Source organism: Parambassis ranga, chromosome 6, assembly GCF_900634625.1.
Source record: "Parambassis ranga chromosome 6, fParRan2.1, whole genome shotgun sequence".
Taxonomy (NCBI): Eukaryota; Metazoa; Chordata; class Actinopteri; family Ambassidae; genus Parambassis; species Parambassis ranga.
Window position 1 is genome coordinate 1,670,639 of NC_041027.1, and position 22,652 is coordinate 1,693,290.

At 41.8% G+C, this 22,652-nt stretch overlaps 2 protein-coding genes across 4 annotated transcripts in view; one reads left to right on the plus strand and one right to left on the minus strand.

Annotated features, from left to right (window-relative positions):
- Window positions 1-3,259, minus strand: tsnaxip1 (translin-associated factor X interacting protein 1). Of its 3 annotated transcripts, none has more exons than XM_028408306.1 (10): window positions 2,597-3,259; window positions 2,447-2,525; window positions 2,169-2,243; window positions 1,990-2,083; window positions 1,656-1,843; window positions 1,345-1,483; window positions 994-1,160; window positions 802-915; window positions 506-621; window positions 1-391 (listed from the first exon to the last, which is right to left on the minus strand). In XM_028408306.1, exons 1-10 carry the CDS (start codon window positions 2,650-2,652, stop codon window positions 283-285), a joined length of 1,137 nt encoding a protein of 378 aa, XP_028264107.1. In that variant the 5' UTR covers window positions 2,653-3,259; the 3' UTR covers window positions 1-282. The 3 variants fall into 3 exon arrangements, with proteins under 3 accessions (XP_028264107.1, XP_028264106.1, XP_028264105.1); XM_028408305.1 differs by having other exon boundaries at window positions 994-1,157; window positions 2,169-2,309; XM_028408304.1 differs by having other exon boundaries at window positions 2,169-2,309.
- ranbp10 (RAN binding protein 10) overlaps window positions 3,226-22,652 on the plus strand; it is a 27,470-nt gene continuing 8,043 nt past the window's right edge. The window contains exons 1-3 of the mRNA XM_028408288.1: window positions 3,226-3,586; window positions 14,699-14,810; window positions 17,240-17,292. Of these exons, the coding sequence (XP_028264089.1) occupies window positions 3,388-3,586; window positions 14,699-14,810; window positions 17,240-17,292 (364 nt within the window). The 5' untranslated portion in view covers window positions 3,226-3,387. The remainder of the gene's footprint in view (window positions 3,587-14,698; window positions 14,811-17,239; window positions 17,293-22,652) is intronic.

Here is a 22,652-nt window from a genome sequence, read left to right on the forward strand (position 1 = left end):
AAAACATCTGCATAAAACATTTTAATGGCATCATTTCCATGTGGCATGTAAAATTTTAAGGCATAGCAAAGGCTGGAGGATGTGACATCATCACTGGCTTCTCTGGTGGAACCACTTTATCATTAGGAGCATGATCATTAATCTTTTTCTCCAGACAGAGGACTTGAAGGGTGCTGAAGCAGACCATTGCTGTTGCCTTCCTCGTACAGATAAACTACCAAACAGCCATCACGGTTTATATAGTATAAATGCAACATTATGTGTAACATTTTGTGAATACTGTCAAGTAAAAGACATGCTGCTGTGACGTGCACTTTGGAGTCTCTGAGTGGAGGTGGTATCACCGCTGCCATCTGCTTTGCATTCATCCTCTACCATGCTCAGGGGCTCCCTATACACACATGTAGAAAACAGAAAATTACAATCAAACACAGTATTTTTATGTGTATCTGAACTAAAGGGGCAAGGATAAAGGACTGGCTTAAACAGAGCAGTGTGTGTGTACCATCTAGGCTCCTGGACAATAACTATTCTGCTCTCAGGGACATCAGAGTTGATCTGTTCTTCTAGTTGGTTGCACTGAATCGGAATTTGTCCTTGAGAAAAAATATCGTCATTTGTCTGAAAAACAACAAACTGCTGGTTAAACGCAACATATACTTAAAGAGTTTAGCATCAAGTAGTAAAGCTAACTAAATAATAACAATACATTTTAACATTGATATGATTATAGCGCTTTTGTTTTGGAGCAGTATCTTTTTGATATTTTGGAAAAAGTCTCAGTTGATGTTAGTGAAGCACCTGCACAGCAGTGGAGACCTGCGTCTTAGCCTGCACGATGTCTTTTTTGTGGAGCTCCAGCAGGGTGGCATATTCACTCTTCAACTGTTCAAAGTCACCCTGCAGTGTCTTTATCTGGACAGACAAGGATGAGATTCAAGCCATGCATTATGGATATCTGTACATTAACGTATGTATGTTTTGTATCTATACATGCTGATGGGTATGTTGGTATGTTTGCTCCAGGGCATCCCAGTCGCGTCGGGGCACAACATCCCAATATTCTGCCTTCATACTTGTAAGTTCCTCCTGTGTTTTAGTCAGATCTTCACGGCACACCCTGAGAGCGAGCTGCAGTTCCACTAAATCCTTAGAATCTGCTGTAAGGAGTGCCCAGATGTTTTTTTTTACTATTACAATTTGCTCTAGCTTTGGCAAGTTATGAGTCAATATGAAGGTTCTAACTAATACATTACAATTAAATACTTTTCTTGATCAGTTGTTCTAAAAAAATACCAGAACCTGATCTAATTGTATGGTTGGCTAACAGTGGCTTCTTCATACCTGCAACTTCATCTGCAGGGTGCTCCTTCACAGAACCTCTTGTCAGGTCATTGAGCTGCCAAATTAGTAACTTGCGGGCATCTCGCTCCTCCCGGGACTGCAGATACTGTTTGGATAGCTCTGACTGCAGATGGTCCACCTTGAGAACAACAGCAGATATTACACAAGGTGCTAAAATCTATTCTACCATTGATTTTTCCTCAAACAAAACATGTTGTGGATAAAGGGAATGTTGACACAAACTTGTACAATTACACCAACTTTTATGACTTTTAAAAGTCACATGACTAAATAGTGTGTTTGCTATGTACCACTGCCTGCATTGTCTTTTCTCTCTCCCTCATGTCCTTCTGCAGTTGCTGCTTCTCCATTTTCAAAGCACTAATCACAGCCTGTTCCTCTCCCCGGCAAGCTTGAATTTTCCTGTCACATTCCTCAGTCACTAGCCTCAAACTGGATTGTTGTAGTTCCAGTCCACGGATGTAATCCTGCTGATGCACTAAAAATATGTACAATGGATTATTAAGTACAGTGCCTATTCTGGGTTAGGGATGAAAACGGTTGACACATTTTACCATTAGATATACTTAAAAGTTTAAAGCAGTACGTCTTAGTAAATTAACACAATCTTGTAAACTCACTGACCTAAGGTGTTTTCATATTCCTTTTTGATGTCAGAAAGTAGGGGCTGGTAAGTTTTGAAGGCACTGATGAAAGAACCAAAGACATTACGGTAGACCTGGAGACAAATCAGATATGTAAGAAAAACACACATGAGAGAAAATGTGCATTATAATAAAGAACTTTATAAACTAAAACAACACCTGCAGCTTTAGTTCCTGAAACTGTGTCTCATGTGGACTGATCGCTTGCAGCTCCTTGTTGACATAGCTCTCCATCTGTAGAAGGAGATGAGGCTTTCTGCCTGAACTTGCATAAATGTAACTGCTTTCTGTCCAGTTTAACTACAGAAATAGATGAAAGGCCCACACACACACTCAATGTGGCTTTGCTGTGGCATATAATCATCTTGAAGCATGTTTATAGCCAGCAAAATATGATAGTAACAACTTAAGCTTGAAATTGTACCTGGCTTGCTTACCTTTCTTGTTCCACAAATAGCACCAACACTGTCTTTCTCATGTCCTTCTTCTGATGTCCGGACAGTACAACTTAGTAGACTGCAGTCATTAAAAACAAAGGTGTTGTAACAGTCGTATATTTGCTGTATGTAAATATATGTAGGTCTTACCATTGCTTTTGTGACGGTATTAAAGGTGGAAACTTTATATCTTTGTGCAGCGACATCTCTAAACAGTAAAAAATCAGTGCTTTCTGTTTTAAAGTTGTTGCGTTTGGTCTGCTTTACTCCGTTAGCATCACACAGCACGAGTTGTAAGCGTGGTTTCCAGGGTAACGAAGATACGAGGACCCCCACATAGTCTATCGCGGCGTGCCTGATTAGATTTCAAATTGTACAATTAAAACTTTTTTCTGAAATAGAAAACACGCGACATTAACATTGACCTGTGCTACTAGCAGAAATGTATTTGGATAAAACCAGAACATTAATAATTACAACATAAAGTACGACGTAAAATAACTTCAGTTATTTTCTACAGGCACACACCATACGTTTCGTTTAACGTTTTTAGTTATTAATCTAACTAGGAAATATATTTAGGATTTACGTTGTGACGCGACAGACAACATTTTTTTTATTATATACTTACAACGTGCTTCTAAATTGAATACCCGAAAATTACATTTCTTATACTGTCCACAGTGGAAAGCCATATACAAGCGTAACAGTAGTGTAGTCACTTCTAGAGATATTAGCATAAAAGGAGAGTGCAGCTGGACTACAGTACCCACACGGCACTGTTCCAGCCTACAGTACATTCTGCTGCTTATCCGGGGATGTCACACCGCTGCTATTTTCTCCCCTCAGTCCCTCTCACTCTCAGCCTACAGCTCCAGCGGACTGACACGGGGCTTTGGATAGAAAAGAGCGAGCGATAAGACACAGAATAGAGGCCAAAAATGGCAGCGCTTGGAGCGGGAAGCATGCCGTTAGGAGACCCTGCTTTTAATTACCAGGAGCAAGAGCTGAACGAACGGCTGAAACGGCTCTACCCGGCTGTAAACGAGGAAGAGACCCCTTTACCCCGATCCTGGAGTCCCAAGGATAAATACAGCTACATTGGGCTGTCACAGAACAACCTGCGGGTCCATTACAAAGGTTAGAGAGCTGGCTCATCCCTGATGGTGTAGTCATAACAGCAGAGGATCTCAGCTCAAATCTGTCACTGCGTTGCTGCGGAGGGGGGAGGAGGGGGGAGGAGGGGGTCTCTCTCGCTCGCTGACAAATACACACACACACTATGCGATTATGTTGACTGTGTATGTGTGTGCAGTCCTGGTAAATCTAGTCTGAGCTGCCTCTCCTGTCCTATAACCTTGCTTTGTTTCACGAATGAGCAGAGGAATGCCCAAAAGGGTGACAGTGAACTCGCTAACCCTGACAATTGGTCTTATTACCACCACACTGAAATTCACCTTCAACAACACGTCTCTCCTTTGTTTATTTGCAGTTTATGGTGTTTTTATTTGCAGTAAACTGACTGTGTATCTGACGATCTCGACAGTTTTTAATTGTGGACTGGTAGAACCAACGACGGAAAGGCAGGGGTCTGCCGCTAGGCTAACTAATGATATAACAGAATGCTCTTAAGCAAATACAGTTAGCCGTGTGGTTAGCTAGCTAACGTTAGCTAACGTAGCTGTTCCCCGGGACTAACATCGTATTGGAAACTACAGTCGTATGTTGGCTACAAGATAGACATGACTCAAACTTGTTGATAACATTGTATAAAGCTATACGGGGTCTAAGGTTCATGCTGCAGTTGTTTAGTTTTTAACAACAGAATGCAGCAAAAACAGAATAAAATGGTATTGTTGTGTTTTCTCCCGTGGTTTCAGGGCCAATGTTCTAGAAGTCTTTTCCAGAAGTCGTAAATCATTTTTTTCCAGTATGGAAGCAACCAGTTCCATTCAGACAAGGTGTGCCCCAAACACGACAACTGCCTCAGGTCCAGTGTCCAGCAGGAGGAGGCCTCTGTGCACTACAGTAGGCCAGATGTACCGATCCAATAATAAATCTGTTGTATCGACATACTCTGGCATTTTAACAATAACAGCAACTACACAGAGCAGCCAGCCTCTTATTCGGATGGCTAATGCTTTCAGCAGGGCCCTTAGTCAAACGAAAATATAGCCACCTCTTAAATCAAAATAAGGAGCGATTATGTGACATCCAGTTCTGTGCTGTTCGGATGTTTTCCGTCAGGCGACAGTCTGCCCCCCCCCCCCCCCCCCCCCCACACACACACACACACACACACACACACACACACACCACCACCACCATCGAGCAGGAAAGCTCGTTCTGAATCTCAGGCTGTGAAAAATCTCCATACAGCCTTTGGAAGGCCACTTTAGGCCTGTTGGCTGTTTACATCAGTGCAGAGGATGAGAGGATACAGACAGGCAGGCACTGTAAACCCATTTTGAAAGTCTCATTTGGTATATGTAGTGGTGGACTGTTTGTAAGGGAAGGCCTGTTATTTATAGTTTAAGATGTAATCATTCATAGATCATTTAATGCATAATTGATCAGATTTTCACTGATGAACACTGTGCACATTGAACATATGCTTTTATTCAGCATTTTATCAACATTGATTTCTGTTAATGATCTGATAAGGTAGAGTTGTGTCAACAGCTGTGTTTTTACCACCCATCGTAATTAATGTTTTAGAATTGCCCGTGCATGTGTCACGTCATATGTCATTTTATCAACAAGGTTATGTAGGTTATGTAGTCTTTGTGTCTGTGACAATGCACAATTGTTAAGGCTGACATATAAATAGGTCTGTTCTGGAGTGTGTAGGATATTTTTTTTCTCCTCTTGGTTGTTCCAGCTTTTGCTCTGTTCCCCTTACCCTTGTGGTTTGGATGCTATTTTGACCAGTGTGCCAATTTTCTCTGTTCAAGGCCACACAGTCTACCTAATCCTGATGTGCACAGATACAGATTAATCTACTCTACAAGAAAGGAACCAACATTTAAACAAGCACTCTGTGTTCATGTGTGACCTATGATTACAGCAAATTAGTTATCTTACAAAGACAGCACCTCTTCGGACAAAAATTTATTTATTTATTTTTTTAAAGATTTGATGACAACACACTTACTTTAGACAGTTGGGGCATATTGACAACACACTTTTCTTACACTAAATTTTATGTAGCACACTTTATATTGTGCTAAACTGTTTGTCCAAACTTACAATACTAAAGGGTTTATGTCGTGTTGATGGATGAGAAGCTGTAAATATCCATGCGCACTTAAGTCAAAGTCAAGGTCAGCTTTATTGTCAATACTGCTATATGTACTGGACATACAGAGAATCAAAACTACGTTACTCTCAACCCCACAACATATAACTTAAGAATAAAGAGTTAAAAAGTACAAAAAATAAATATAAGGTATTAAAAATATGTTTAACCATTGTTAACCTACAATGAGGTACACACACAGTACAAAGCACAAAATTAAGGCACATAGGTTGCAGTGAGAGTGCAAAGGATGGCAATAGTGCAAAACAGTGAAGTTATGTCACTCTTAAGAAGTTTTACAGTATGTGGTGGACTTTTTCTGCTCATCTTGTCTTGGGAAAAGGCAGATAAGCTAATTTTACTAGCATCTTAAATCCACACACCTAACAAGCAATACTAACAACAGTCCAGTAGGAGCATTGCATTTTATTATCCAGGCTGATCCAATACATGGTTTATTACAGTTAATATTTTTAATGTTGTTGTAGTTTTGATTTCTGGCCTAGAAACTTCCTTCATCACCCCTCACAACTCCAAACTCCTGCCTGACAAAGTACCTACCTAACAGATGAGATGATAGGCTTAGAGTAAAATATTCAGCAGCGAACAAAGACTAAATAATATAGTAGAGACGGGCAACACTGCCTAAAAGTTTGTCTTGTTCACATGAATAAATTCAAATTTGCCTGATTTGTCATACCACATAACTGGTAGGAATTTAATACTTATCCCCTGAGAGGAATTCACATTTGTGATGATTTAACCTATGAGGTTCTGACCCTCATCCTATCCACTTCACTGTCAGTGGCAAACCATCATCTCAGTTGATACAGGTCACAGCCTGGCAAAGCCAGTGAACTACATCATTTGCAAAAATCTGACAGGCAGTCCTCAGGTCAACAGAGAAAGCTGGATATCCTCCAACCCCTGGCTGTCTTTACATTCTGTCCTTGGAAATCACAAACAAACAGAATAGATGACAAAGTGCAACCTTCATTTACTGAGAGGGTCTGACAAAATGCCAAGTCATGCAAAGACCAAATTACTTATAGTAGCAGCCCCAGTGACCCCTTACAGTACATCTTGGATAAGACGGTTTATTATACAGTGCTATATAATACAGAAATAGAATTTGGGGCGATTGTAGAAATAAGAAATGTTTTACTCAATGTTTTGTGACTGCAGTGCATTTGTGTGTGTTCAGACTACAGGTGGACATATTTGATTGATTTGTTGTTATGACTGTTAATCTTTTGTGCAAAGGTGTGACATAAAAGACCAGGCCAGAGCTCCTGAATGGCCACTTCCTACCCATGTATCCTCTCACAAAGAGGATAAATGATGTATATATGGGCTGTTATATTACACGTTGTATTTGACATCAATTTAGTCAGAATAGTACACACAGCAGCATGTCGAATACATTTGCAGTATGTTTCAGAGTCATTTTTGGTGTTGGTGTGCTGGTGAAGTTGATCCATATGCTCCGTATTTTTTTACTTTAAATTCCATATGTGACATAAGGTTGTAATTCCACAGTGATTTGCTGGAATTACCACGAGGCTTCTAAACTTTAGGAGTGCCTAACATGGAGTTCAGCTATGGCTTAAGAGGTCTAAGAAGTTGTAATGTTGATGTTTTGATGCTTAACTTTAGCTTTTCACATGCTGCTGTGTGGTTCCACAACACCCTGAACCCCATTTGCTCCCACTCACGAGGCCAGCACCCTTAATGCAAACTGTGTATTATTATAGAATGTAAGAGCAAGAACGTCTTTGCTAGTCAGACTTGGAAGTGTTTACATAATGTAACAAGATGGCTACCCTCCAATGCAGGTCTCTACCCCATTTCTATATTATGTCATTCCAAAATAATACATCATTTCTGTCTCCTGGTTGGAACAGGTTGGAACATTACTGTAACATTTACTGTAAGTAAATTAATTTGGGCAGTTTTTATAATATATTTTTTCTTTTCTTTTGCTTAAATGGGACATATACACATTAGCAGCTACTGCTATTTCAGCATTACAGAACTAAATAAGCAAACATGTTTGGGAACATTTGTTATCATATCTTGCTGCTGAGACCAAGGCAACAAAGTTAATTTTCCCTTGATTGGGTTTTCTGTCAAGTATTTGCTGTCAGAATGTCTTGAATATAAGTAGCTTGCAACTAATTGGTTCACATATCAATAGCTTTAGGCCCCAGTGTAAGTCGGCTAAAGGGACAGTGAAAATACCATGCGACAAAGATACAGGAAATGACTGCTCAGTGAACTGTATTGTTTCTTAACCATCTTTGCTGTCACTACACATGTGCCAAGTGTATCGACATACACTAAGTCCAGGGTCATACTCCGCTTTGTGCTTCCTCATATATATGCCTACATAAGCCTGTAATTCCCTAATGATAATGTGTTGCTGTTGATGAGCCCAAGGGCAACATGTCACTGTGGCCTTTGTTGCTCTTGCTGGTATTGAACTGATGAATTTAGCATTTTCCTGTTGCGAGTGGTCAAATTTGTATTCTCGGGTAGGATCACTGATATCCTAGTAAAATATAAAGTCCTGGCAGTGCTGTGGGTTAAGAAGCAGGACAAATTAACCTTTGATCCTTGACCTGTGGAAGAGATGTTGTGATGTCACACAACAGCTGAAATGTCTGACACTCCCAGTGCTTCTTGACAGAAGATAGGGCCATCTTAATTATTCTGCTAAATAACATCAAGACATTTTTATATAAATGTAATAGTCGTCTAAGTGGGGTTAACTGCTGTGTGTCTTTATTGCACCCTTATCTCCCCTGACAATGTGAAGAATCCTTCAGTGGCTTTATTATTTTAATGAATAAATGGATGTAAGACTATATCTAAGTAAGTAAGTGTTTTTTATTTTGAGTGGTGGCAGTTGTGTTGTTAAAAGTTGTAGCTGTTTCACCCGTCTGTGCAATTGTAAAGAGACCTGTTGGCCTACTGAGGAGGAGCTAAAAATAGACTGCATGACTGCATGCAATCATTGGACTAGACAATTACAAACACAAACACACATACAGACTGGTCAAAACTAGAAACATGTAACAGCACAGCTTCCTAATAGGTCAGGTGATGAAGATGTTTTAGTAAATTGTTGTGTTTTAGCAAACCTAACACAGTCAGGCGTATCAATTAATTTCCTCATTGTTTGGCTGAGGCTAACCTTGTCTATGCTTTAAAATTTTTGCTCTGGGAGTAAAAATTTCCGTGAACATCTTGCAGAGAGACACTGGCTGGGCTCTGTTAAGCACTCAGAAAGTGCTGCTGCACTGCGTTGGTTTTGGGTGTAAGGATGTGCCTATCAGAAATGTACCTCAGTATTGACTAAATGGCAAGATCAGGTATCCGATAATGGTGCTGATCCATTAGGCCAATCTGTTCACTTCAGTTTTTGGTTTTCAATGTGTGCTTTGTCATGTGTCAGTAGTTGTATGCCAGTAGACTTGATTAGGACTTGCACAGAGAGCAACAACATGGAGCGAGCCAAAGAGTCAACTGTACTTGGGTATTTCTATGCCTTCTGTGCCAGCAAGTTTGATGACTCAGCAGGTATTGTTATAAGGACTGAAAGTAGGATTTGTGCATCACTATGTATGACAACGATATAAAGAAAATCCCACTCACCAGCAACATTTTATCAGCTAGCTGTAACAGTTAGCCCGGACAGCCATCTTAATTGTTTTTCTGTGCTATACAAAGAATCCGTCTGGTCTCTGTGAATTTGAGTTGGATTTTTTGGGGGCATTACCAACAGATGCAGGATAAAGTCCCTCTGGACACATTTGGATTGACATACAACAGAATACAGAAAACAAAGCATGTGATGTAGGCAGAGTGACAACTAGACTAGTATTAACAGAAGGCATCCAAAATGGTGTGGCCTAAAGTAGGCGTGTATGTGAATAACAATAAAAATGTGAAAATCCAAGGTGTTGCAATCCAATTCAACAGATGTAATCTGTTTTTAAATGTAGCCTTTGCCGGATGCAGCCCCTGAATGACAACACAGTTAGACGAATAGTCTTCTGACACTACTGCTAAATGATGAATACACATACATGGGTGTCAATGCTAATTAAAGCTGCAAGCAGCGATGACAGGCCCTCGCAGCCCTTGCGGTCCACGGGACACCTCCCTTATCGGCCCACGACCTCTCTCCCAGCTGTACCGGCACGAGCTGTGATCTGCAGGGCAGAACATTACAGCAAAACACACATGTACAAAAGACAGGTCCTCCGGCCAGTAGGTGGCGCAGCAACTGTAACATATCAGCATGTCAATCTGTGCAGCGTCCGATGTTAAGCATGACGGTAAAGTTTCATCCCCATAGGATGAAGTATGTGGGAGATACAGCCAAAAATAGTATTTCCTGTGAGTTGGCGAAGGGTCAACTTTGTGGCGGCGCCACGGCCAGACCGTCTGACGAAGTGCTGCGTTTTTGATAACTTTTGGTGCCTAATGCCTTAAGAGTAACCAGACCAAGTTTCAGGTGGATTGGAGAAATCCTCTAGGAGGAGTTCGTAAAAGTGCGGGGAGAGAAAACTGCAAACTTCAAGGGGGCGCCATTGAGCCAATTTGCCCCACCCACTTACGCAACCCCATCAGTTGCTAGGACACGCCCCCGTGAACGTGTGTATGAATTTTCATGATCATAGAAGGTCGTTAAGGTCATTAAAAACTCAAACGTAATCTCACGGCGAAGGATCGACAGTCGCCGCGCCGCCACACAGACACCATTGCACGCAGCTTCACGGCCTTCATAGTGTAGCTTCACCAACTAGGTGGGAAGGTTCTAGAGGTGAAATGAAGTTGATGCTGTCAAGCATGTAGGAGCAGTACACGTCAGAGTAAAAAGAGGTAATTTCCTGTTACCAGCAGGGGGCGCCACGAGTAAGTCAGGGTTTCAACATATGGAGGGGTTCAGGGAGGAGCCCTCATCATGTTCAAAGTTTGAAGATGTTTGGATAACGTATGCGGACGTGAGAGCCGTTTGAATTTTCATGGCGAAATCATGAATCGTCGCCAGAGTTTGGCGAGCCACAGAGGCCACGCCCTTTAAGTTAGAGAAAAGGTTTTGATAACTTTGTTCAGCAGGCCGTTTAGGTGACCTCCAGCAAATTTCAGGTCAATCGGGTGAAAGCTCTAGGAGGAGTTCGTCTGCATACCAATGGTGTAAATCGCCAAAATCGCCATTTTCCATCCAAGATGGCGGACTTCCTGTTGGATTAAGGTCATGGTGTCAAGAGACTTTTTGGTGCGTCTTGCTATGATAAACGTGTACCGATTTTCGTGCAGCTATGTCAAACTATGCCAAAGTGCAGGAGTTTTGAAAATTTCAAGGGGGCACTGTAGAGCCATTTTGCCCCGCCCATTTGCAGCGACCACAAAATATTGCGATTTTCGCCACCCCTGATGAGTGTGCAAAGTTTGGTGAGTTTTGGGGCATGGCAAAGGGGTGAAAAAGGGCAGTTTAGAGGTGCAAATAATAATAATTAAAGCTGCAAGCAGCGATGACGGGCCCTTGCAGCCCTTGCGGTCCGCAGGACCAGCAGCCACCGCCTCCCCTATCGGGCAACGACCTCTCTCCCAGCTGTACCGGCACGAGCTGTGTTCTGCAGGGCAGAAGAGTACAGCAAAATACACATGTACAAAAAACAGGTCCTCCGGCCAGTAGGTGGCACAGTGACTGTAGCATATCAGCATGTCAATCTGTGCAGTGGCCGATATTAAGCATGACTGTAAAGTTTCATCCACATAGGATGAAGTATGTGGGACGCATAGCCAAAAATACATCTATTTCCTGTGAGCTGGCGAAGGGTCAACTTTGTGGCGGCGCCACAGCCAGACCGTGTGACGAAGTGCTGCGTTTTTGATAACTTTTGGTCCCTAATGTCGGAAGAGTAAGCAGACCACGTTTCAGGTGGATTGGAGAAATCCTCTAGGAGGAGTTCGTAAAAGTGCGGGGAGTGAAAACCGCGAAATGGTGCAGTTTTTTCAAAATGGCGGACTTTCTGTGCGTTTTAGAGGATACCTCCAAGAGACTTCTTTTCTTGTCTAGAGGTGATACATATGTGTACCAATTTTCGTGTCTGTAGGTGAAACGGGGAAGCAGATCTCATTCCAGGGGGCGCTGCTGAGCCATGTGGCCACGCCCACATATGACGATGAGGTGATATGAAAAGGTGCACAGGGGCTGATGTCATGATAGAGAAAGAGGCAGGTAGGATGAACAAAGCAAGAAACACAGAAGCTTTCTCTATGGTGGCGAAGGGTCACCTTTGTGGCGATGCCCCGCCCACACGGTGTAACATCGAGCTGCGTTTTTGATAACTTTTGCTCAGCCATGTGTTCAGAACCAGGTGACAAAATCCCAGGTCCGACAGAGTATTTCCCTAGGAGGAGGAGTTCAAGTACGAGGTGTGGAACATGGATAATCAGCCTGAACACAATTCATACCACCAGTAGGTGGCGCTATGAGAGTTTGTGGTCATTAGCATAGCAGTCTGTTCAGAATGACAGGCTCAGCATGCCTGATTTTTTCTCATTTTTTTTTCATTTACATTGAATGAAGTATGTGGGAGATACAGCCACAAACACATCCATTTCCTGTGTGAAGGGCCAACTTCGTGGTGGCGCCACAGCCAGACCGTATGACGAAGTGCTGCGTTTTTGATAACTTTTGGTCCCTAAGCCCTTAAGGGCGAGTGCACCAATTTTCAGCTATATCAAGCAATTCCACTAGGAGGAGTTCGCAAAACTGTGGGGTGTGCAAATTGGAAAACTGTTTTTTTCAAAATGGCGGACTCCCTGTACGTCGTGGAATTTTCGTCCAAGAGGCATTTTTTCTTGTCACGAGGCGATACATCAGTGTAACGAGTCTGAAGTCTGTAGCACTTGCGGTGAATATTTTCACACGTTAGGGGGCGCTGCAGAGTCATGCGGCCACGCCCGCCAATGGCGACAGTGTCAAGTTGTGATTTTCGTCGGGGGACAATTTTGTGCCAAATTTGGTGAGTTTTTGAGGGGGTCAAAATCGCGATACCGTGGGCGGAACGACAAATGCGTATAATAATAAACGCTTGCATTTCAACAGGGCTCTTGCACCATTCGGTGCTTGGGCCCTAATAAGAAACGCGTGCATTTCAATAGGGCTCTTGCACCATTCGATGCTCGGGCCCTATTAATAACAATAATAATTTCGCGAATTTCAATAGGGCTCTTGCACCATTCGGTGTTCGGGCTCTAATAATAAAGCCTTAAATTAACAGTATGTCACAGACAATTATAGGTCAGAACGATAAGCTCAGTCTAAAGCACATTTGATATGTTACTATATGTGTCCTACCATACCCTATCCTGTTGGTATATTCCCAGTTGGTTTGTATGTTAGTGGCCGAAGCTCATGTCCCTCGCACACAAAAAACAGCAACAGCCTCAAGGTGTCTGCTGACAGCCAGCTGCTTCGTTTAGGGTTACAGGCCATCTACATTTCACATGCACACACACACACAAAACTCCCTCTGACTTGTTATGTATCACGACAGGTGAACTCAGTCAATGGTGTGATTGCATGTAACAAAAAGAGATGAACATACTTACTGTGGGGGCTAGATTGCAGTTATACAACACTCTACTGAATGTGGTACTCTCTCTCTCTCATGACCTGGGGATTGCATAAGCAGCCATCTGAATATAGAATGACAGACAGTTATGACTGTTGTGCTTTAAACTAAGTGTTTCAGCCACAATATATGAGCTCTTTGGCTCTGTTTACCACAGACATATAGAAACTTTATTTTTTTTACACACAGAGAAGTCAGTCTGTAAGACAGTTACATTTGACTGCCTGATATACATGTATGATGAGGAACATGTTCCTTACACACCCTTGGAGCATAGCAGGATTAAAAAAAATTAAAGCTGCAAGCAGCATTGCAGGCCCTCGCACACCTTGCGATCCGCAGGGCAATCGCTGTCTCCTCTCTGATACTCTCCTGTCCTATGCTCTCCTCTCCTCTCATTTCCAGGGACGTACAACAAACACATGCTTACAACAGAAATTTCCTGTTGCCAGTAGGTGGCGCTGTGACTGTGTCATCCTATGAGCATATATATCTGTTCAGACTCGGGTCCATAGCAGTACTGTAAGATTTTGTCCACATTGCATGAAGTATGTTGGTGTTACTGCAGAAAATAGAGCGAGTTGTAATGGTGAATGGTCAACTTTGAGGCCACGCCCCAGCCACACCGTAAGACTTTTGAAAGAGCTTTGGAATGTGTCTATTCCCTATGGTGTCCTGAGGGTAAGTAAGTTCATCATCAGATTAGTGTCACTTCTACAATGAAGTCCCATCAGATTTGGGCACTCCGGGTGACCCACATCTGATTAAAATAACCCCAATTTGATTGGGGCCGATTTTCATCAGGGTTGGGTTACTTTGGGGTACCCGAATCAGATGTATTGCAGTTTTGGGACACTTGGAGGAATTTCAGATCAAAAACCCTAAGGGTTTCAATAGGGCTCTTGCACCGTTCGGTGCTCGGGCCCTAATAATAATTCCTAGGGTTTCAATAGGGCTCTTGCACCATTCGGTGCTCGGGCCCTAAAAATAATAATCCTAATGATCAAGTTACAGTTCAAACATAACACTGTTACACAACTGACAAAGTGACTACCGCTGCTTTGCTTTTGCGGCCAGAAATCAGTTGTGCTCTCAGTCTCAAACGTCTCTAAACGTGGTATTTGTTGTCATATCTGGAGAGGCAAACATTTGATCAGCCAGTTTAAAGCAGCAGCTGCAAAAGAGTGCTAGTGTGGTCTTCTAGTCTCACTTTTTGCCAAGGAAATGATCTTGTAAACACTATGTTCATTTCACATGTGCATATTGTTCATGTACGCTTTGTCTGTGTGGATTCTGCAGGTCATGGCAAGAACCACAAGGATGCGGCATCAGTTCGAGCGACACACCCAATCCCTGCTGCCTGTGGGATTTACTACTTTGAAGTCAAGATTGTTAGCAAAGGTCGAGACGGGTAAGCAGATGCAGTGCAAGACTGTTACATGCCTGTGTCCCAAGTTCCCATGACAACCATTTTTACCCTGGGTCACTGGTAAAGCTACAGACAAAAGTATACATCATTTTATTTGAGAAGAATGTTAGCATGGCACTGCATTAGACATAACCTGTTCAGGGTGTACTCCACTTCTCACCCATTGACAGCTGGAATAAGCTCCAGCCCCCTGTGTCTGTAGTAGTCTGAGTACCATAACCCAGCAACTTTGATGTTAATGTTGTCATATCATAATAACATGCTGTTAGCCTAAATGGAATGTTGTGATCTTGTCACTGATGCATTGCGTAAATGAAGCAGTGCCTTAAATATGTCATAGTGTCCAAATGTTTCGCAGGAAAGAGTAGTGGTAGATACATTTGTTTTAGGCATGGATGTTGTAAACTGGATCTTGGGATTTTGAGTATTGAGTGAGTAACATACACCTGGGTCAGCTGTATAAATATCCACAATTTAATTAATTATAATGCAGAGCTTTTTTTTTGTTTATTGACAAGCTAGTTCAGCTCAACTCTCCAGGATCTGCTGTAAAAAAACTGATTTGTTGATCAGAGGGAGAGAGTTTTCTCCAGTATGGTAATGAAAGTGACATCATACACTGTTCCTGAGGAATTAGCAAACTGATTTTATCTGTGTGATTCACTGCAGTCCTGATAATGTAGATGAGAAAACAGAAAGTTAAACTCAGTGTGGGAATAGCAAAGTACAGGTCTGTAATTTTTAAGTGGTCTCATAAAGAAACCTCTCTGCCCCCTTAACCAGAACTCACTTTTTGACCTGACTTGAATTTAAACTCTTTAAGGTTGTGGGCGTTTAACTGTTATTTAAAGGTTGACACTCCCCAGTTCCAGTTGAGCAGCTCAGTGTGAAAAGAACAAAACTGTGCTGTTAAACACTTTTGTAATGTGGGATTGTCTACATCATCATAGCTGCACATAACTTTATAAACCACTTAAACACCCTGCATGTCTATGTAAGTTGCTACATAGTATGAAATACTGTACAGTTCATTCTTTTCATTCTTATGGGGCGGATAGAAGCTGCATGTCAGAAAATGCTAAGTGAGTCATATACCATGACAGCATTCCACTGTAATTTGCACAGTGTAAGGTGCACTACTGAAACTGGTCTTAAAATTACCTCAAATATGATAAATGTGAAATGTATTGCCTCTCACTAACACAGAATAAAGAAAACACATTCAAAATTAATGGAAATTTCAATTTTACTGCTATATAGTGTGTGTGTGTGTGTGTGTGTGTGTGTGTGTGTGTGTGTGTGTATATATATATATATATATATATATATATATATATATATATATATATATATATATATATATATATATATATATATATATATACACATACACTACCATTCAAAAGTGTGGGGTCACCAGGCCAGTTCTACAGCTTCTCTGATTGGCATAACAGTTCAGCTGTGCTAACATAATTTCACAGGAGTTTTCTAATTATCAATTAGCCTTTTTAACACGATTAGCTAACACAATGTACCATTAGAACATAGGAGTGATAGTTGCTGGAAAAGTGCCTCTGTATACCTTTGTATATATTCCATTACAAATCAGCCTTTTCTAACTAGAATAGTCATTTACCACATTAACAATGTCTAGACTGTATGTCTGATTACTTTAATGTTATCTTCATTGAAAACTTTTTTTTTTAAATGAAGACATTTCCAAGTGACCCCAAACCTTGAACGGTAGTGTGTATATATAAGGAATAATATCCCTTGAGCCAGTTACTATGATATTATTATGATAATGTTCATTTTCTCCGGAAAGAGAAGAAAACCAAATCCAATCCAGTATTCTACATGACTGTGTAATACATTACTTTATACATATGTTGAAAGGGCTGTAAATATTTGCTTGCAAATGTTGGCATAAATTCTTGCCTTCTGCAAAATATATGTATTATTAATAAGTTAGTGGCCTTAGATAGAAGGGGTTTTGCTGGATGATAGCAGGACACTTACAGCTCAGACCAAATCTGTTGCCAGATTTTTAGTGATGACCTCAACATGTGCCAATCACATTCAACTAACAAGACTGATGACTTGCTCAATTGAGCAAAAAGCTTTCTTGTTGTCCTTTCCTAAGCTTGCATAAAATTACATGAGAATATTGCTGAGCAATCGCTTGGCCTTTTCTGACAGTCACAGCTGACCTCTGAGCTCCCACTCCCACTTTTGATGTTTGGACTGTCCCTTGGAGTCATTTCACTCCACAGTGACTAGTCCACACTGTTGGCATATGAAAGGAGATCAAAGTCAGTGTGTCTGATCTGAATATAGATGTGTTTAAAATGGATAAATAATGAGTTTAACATCAACTATAATGAGCATTTTTCTTTCCTCACTGTGTGCAGGTACATGGGCATTGGACTGTCTGCCCAGGGAGTCAACATGAACAGACTGCCTGGTGAGTAAGGATACCACCATCAACAACATCACCTGGAGGGGGGACACTTCTGTCAGATATATTGATAGTGAAAATAATTTAAGGATGTTACAGAGGGTGGGTGGGCATCAGAATTTACTGATGGTGGGACCAACAAGATGGAACAATCATCAAAATGGGGTCTAATGAGGATTTTGAAATCCTTGTGTACAAGTACTTCATCACGCCAACATCCAGCTTGCTGGGATGAAGCCAGTATTTCAGCCACTTCAGATCAGACTCTGGCAGGCTGGGAAGAAAACCATCCCGCGCCACTCTCTTTAGTGTTCAATTTTTTGGTTACACGCAGGATAATTAAGCCGCTCGACAGGAGCTCTCCAACACCTTGAACTTTTCTAATTACTTATTGGCCATTTCTTCCAGCCCTTTCACCTTATTGGCTCAGATTACAATCAAGCAGTGATGGTGTTGTGTTCACCGTATCAACACTGCACATACTGAAAATGGATTAATGATAGACACTTTGTTGTTGTTATGTTGTTTTCATTCAGGGTGTAGATATTTCTAGAGAAGAGGAATGGCAAAATAAAGGACTGAAGTTGATTTGATGGAGAGATTTGTGAGCAATTCTGTTGTAATTGGATGTATTTAGATTGTCTGAGAGCTGCAGATGGAACATGTTGGGACATGTTACAGAGCACTCATATGGATCAGTGATGTAGAATAGAATAGAAAATACTTTATTCATCCCAAGCTGGGAAATTTCACTGTTGCAGCAGCAAAAAAACAGTCACTCAAGCATACCAAAAAAATAAAAAATATACCTCTAACGTTAAAAATTAAACAGTATAAACATTATTTACGGCAAGATAAAAAATAAACATAGGTGCAGAAGCAAAATGTGCAATTGTAATGCAGGTATACATATAGTCGGATTGTGCAATTTGGTATGAAATGATATGATATACAAGAACAACAGTGTGCAATTTGAAAGTAAAAAAACCTTGTGCAGAATCTTGTGCAAAACCTGTCCCTTACAGCAGTGAGTCCATGTTATCTCTGGCACAGAGATGAGTTGTTATACAGTCTTATGACGTGAGGCAGGAAAGATTTCCTGTAGCGTTTTGTGTGACAACGAAGCTGTCTGAGTCTTTTGGAAAAGGCACTCCGTTGTCTGTCCAGTGCACTTGGGCTTGTGGTGTGACCTCAAACTAATCGGATTTAGGATAAACTTTAGTTTTTGATTTTGTAACATGTATGTATAAAGTTGGACTCCGACCGTGGACACCTCCATAAATTCAGAGAACAAAGGTGCAACTATAAAGTTTAACATGAGTCTTTTTGTCGTGACATTTGAAGACGTTGATGTTGTCATTTTTTTTTTGTAGTGTGTGGGAAAACATCTCATCTCACACGTGTCTTACACTCTCAACACACACACACAATTACACCTCTGAACATTGTCTGATGTCTGATGACAAAGAATAAAGTGCAGTAGCAGTTTAGCTGCCAATAGACTGACTAAAGCCCCTTGCTGTCCCAACCAATCAGACTGCTCTTCTGCTTTGACCTATCATTTCCTGGGGCCACAGGGTCTGTCAGCAACCCTTTGACCTGCTGGTTAACTAGTCAAGATCTGTGCCGTGGATGCGGTTTGTGGAATGCTGTGGACACTTGGTTAGTAGATATATATACACACACACACACAGATCATTCATCCCCAGTCTACTGATTCACATGTGTTAAATGTCACACAAAGGATGTAACCGCGTGGAATAGCATACACAACATGACAAAAAATGTTTTCCAAACCTGGTCACACATTAGATGTGAAAATATTTTTGGTTGCTGGGATTCCACTACAGATGGTGTGTAGGCCTGGTAGACAGATTACTGTTGATTGCCTTAACTCCAGACTAACTCAGCACATTTGTGGGCCAGTGTGTGTGTTTGTCCCGAATGCTGAGGATTTATCTGTGTGTGTCCTGGACTGACTGATTGCATCTCTGAGTGTTTGTCCCCACTCATCTGTGCATCTGTGTCTTTCTGCGCATATACTCAGAGCGGTCTGGAACTTTTTTTATTTTGGAGTGCAGTTTATGGTGCTTTAAAAAAAGAGATGATTCTGTTACACAATGAACAAAGTAATAGAAACTCCTGTGCAGGTACAGTACAGCTCCAGTACAGCAGCTTCCAAAGTGATCATATTGTTTAATCAGCAGTTCTCTTACAACCTTAATGAATGGATGATTCTTTGCAGGATTGTTGTTATAAATCACATTGGCTAGCTAGTGAAATTCTCATCAGAGGCATCAACACAAATATATAAAATATTAGAAGATAGTTTTGAAAGCATTAACAATAACTGCTTTGTTGATAGGTATGTCCCAACTGACGTGTGGTTAGGGTGCATAACCACATGTGAAAATGCCCTCAGCAGCCAACATTATAAAAAAATAATATTAATTAATTAAAATACATTAATTAAAATAATTAAAATCCATGACAGATATGCTAAAATTCAGGGTTTCTGAAAAAGAATGCTTCAAATCCTGGAAGCATGAAGTTGTTAATCCACACAATCGTCATTAAAACAGTAGTTTGGTCTCTCAGGCATCTCAGCCTAATTCAGATTCAGAAAAGTAAACAGTAGTAAATGTATGTGCAAATTAAAGCTGAGGTAATAACGGTAATAGCGGCGACTAGTAATTACAGGTATGTGAGTTAGGGGGTGGGGGGCAGGGGGAAGGTTGACTGTACTATGGTTGTGTGTTGACTGGAGAGGGGAGGAGAGAGAGTGTGTGGGGAGGAGTTAAGGAGAAGGATGGCTTTGGGGACGAAGGTGGCCTTTCTTCTTTGGGTTCTGCAGGCGGGGCAGTGGAGCCGTCTTCCAGAGGGGAGCCACTGAAATGCGAAGTGGAGTGGAGGACGTGTAAGGGCTCTCTGAGGATTTTTACTGCCAGGTTGAGTGTCTGTTGGTCATGACTGTGAGCAAGAGTTCGTACAGGGAGGCCAATGATCTTAGAGCAGACTGAAACAGTGCTCTGAAGTCGGTTTCTGTTGTGGAGGCTGATGGAGTGGAACCAGCAGGTTATTGAGAAGGTGATGATGCTCTCAATAAAGCTGAAGTAGAAAGTCTGTAGACTTTTACTGACTCCAAAAGAGCTGAGTTTCCTCAGGAGGTAGAGACATTGCTGGGATCTTCTGAAAATGTCCTCGGTGTTGGAGGAGAATTTCAGGAGGTTGTCAAAGATGGTGCCCAGATATCTTACCTCCTCGACCAGCTCCACTGGCTCTCCGTGGATGATGGTGGTGGCTGCTATAGACAAGTCCCTCTGGTTTTTGGAGTAAGTCACGACTAGCTCCTTGGTCTTGCTGACGTTCAGTTCCAAGTGTGAGCTGTCGCACCATTCAATGAATTCCTGAAGAGCTGGACAATGGTGATGTGAGGGTCCTGGCAGCAGGGACAGGAGAATGGTGTCATCAGCGTACTTAACCAGATGACAGTTGGGCTGTGTGGATCTGCAGTCATCAGTGTAAAGGATGAAGAGTAGGGGTGATAGCACACAGCCCTGGGGGGAACCGGTTGAGGTAGAACGGAGGTCTGAAAAGGTGTTAACCAGTACTCTCTGGTACCTGTTGGTGAGAAAGTCCAGTATCCACAGGATTATCTGGTCTTCTAGGTGGAAGCGGGAGGAGAGTTTAGTGGCCAGGATATAGGGCTGCAGGGTGTTGAGTGCTGAGGAGAAATCAGTAGTCTGGCAGAGGAGTCAGGATGCTCCAGGTGTTTGTGGATGCTGTCCATGGTGAATGGTTTTGCATCATCCACGCCTCTGCCTGCACGGTATGCAAACTGAAATGGGTCAATCATGGGGTCCGTTTCTCTGATGTGGTGTTTAATGATCTTCTCCATGGCTTTCATCACTAAGGACGTGAGAGCTATATTCAGGGTTTAAGGTTTACTTTTTTGGGGGATAGGGATGACGGTGGAGTGTTTCCAAATATGGGGGATGGTGCTACTGTCCATGGAGCTCTGGAGTAGGGTCCGGAACACATCCCCTAGTTGCTGAGCGCAGTGCCGCAGGACTCGGCCACTGATGTTGTCTGGGCCAGGTAAGCTACTCTCTTTGGTCCCCCTAAAGGCTCTCACCACGTCCTATGTGTTGAAGGTGAGCGCAGAGCCTCCAGGGTTGAGTGAGGATGGTATAATCTCAAGCTGGGTGGTGTTGCCTGTTTCAAATCTGGTGTAGAAGGAGTTGAGGTTGTCAGGGAGGGATGTGGTGTTGTGTCCCTCCACCTGGATGGAGCTGGGAGTGGTAGCACTGTTAGCGGAGGCCATGGTTTTGAGGCCCTGCCAAGCTGCGCGCAGGTTCCCACCGGTGAATTTCTGCTCCACGTTTTTTTAAATTCAGCTTGGCATCCTTAATGGCCCGCTTCACCTCCTTGTTGACCTCCTTCTTTTCCAGTTCAGATCCTGTGAAGAAGACCCTCTTCTTTTTGTTCAGGATCTGCTTGAGCTCTTTGGTGATCCAGGGTTTATTATTGGGGTAGATAGTGACAGTTTTTAATGTACTGATAGTAATTTCATTGTCCAACAGAAGTGTGTAAACTTAATAGAAGCCATTCTGTGTGGAAATTAGCCTACATAACCGTTATTGTTTTGTGTGACATTGATTTTATTGATTGTTAATACTGATGTTTGAATGTGTAAAATGCAGTTAAATTTAGGCAGCTGTAAAATCATGTCAGAGTAAAACTCATGGTTAGTATTAGTTATAATAGTCGTAAGCAAGTGTGGGATCCATTTGCGAGACATGTGGGTGCTGGGTCTAGTCATGTGTTAAAGTGTCAGCGGCCCTCCAAAGTAGTCCAACTTTTTCAAATCAAGGTCTCAGCTGCTCTTCACCTGATATGAATATGATGAGTTGTGGCTTGATTAATTGTGTTGGAAAGGAGGCCAACTTTTGTGTACAATAATTATGTAAGAGTTTCTGATATTCTATAATTATATTATATCCCACCTTATGAAATACCTTCTCAAAATGTTGCATGTGCTTTAATATATCAATTTTCATTTGAAAAGATAATGATGACTCTAGTTGTCAGAGCAAAGTGTGGCATAACATAGAATTACTCAAGTGAAGTACTCAAATGTACTAAAGTACAGCACTGTATATGTGTGTGTCCCGTAATAGTACAATGTTCCCCACTGCTGACCTCTGTGTCTGATCCTGCTGTGGAGGCCTGCCCATTTCATTAGCATGTTGGAGCAGTGAGCCTGGCTTTAGAGGCAATATCCCTGTCAGCAGATTAATCTAATACCTCACCACACATGCAAACACACACACATACACTCAAGTATGCACAAAAGAACACATAGA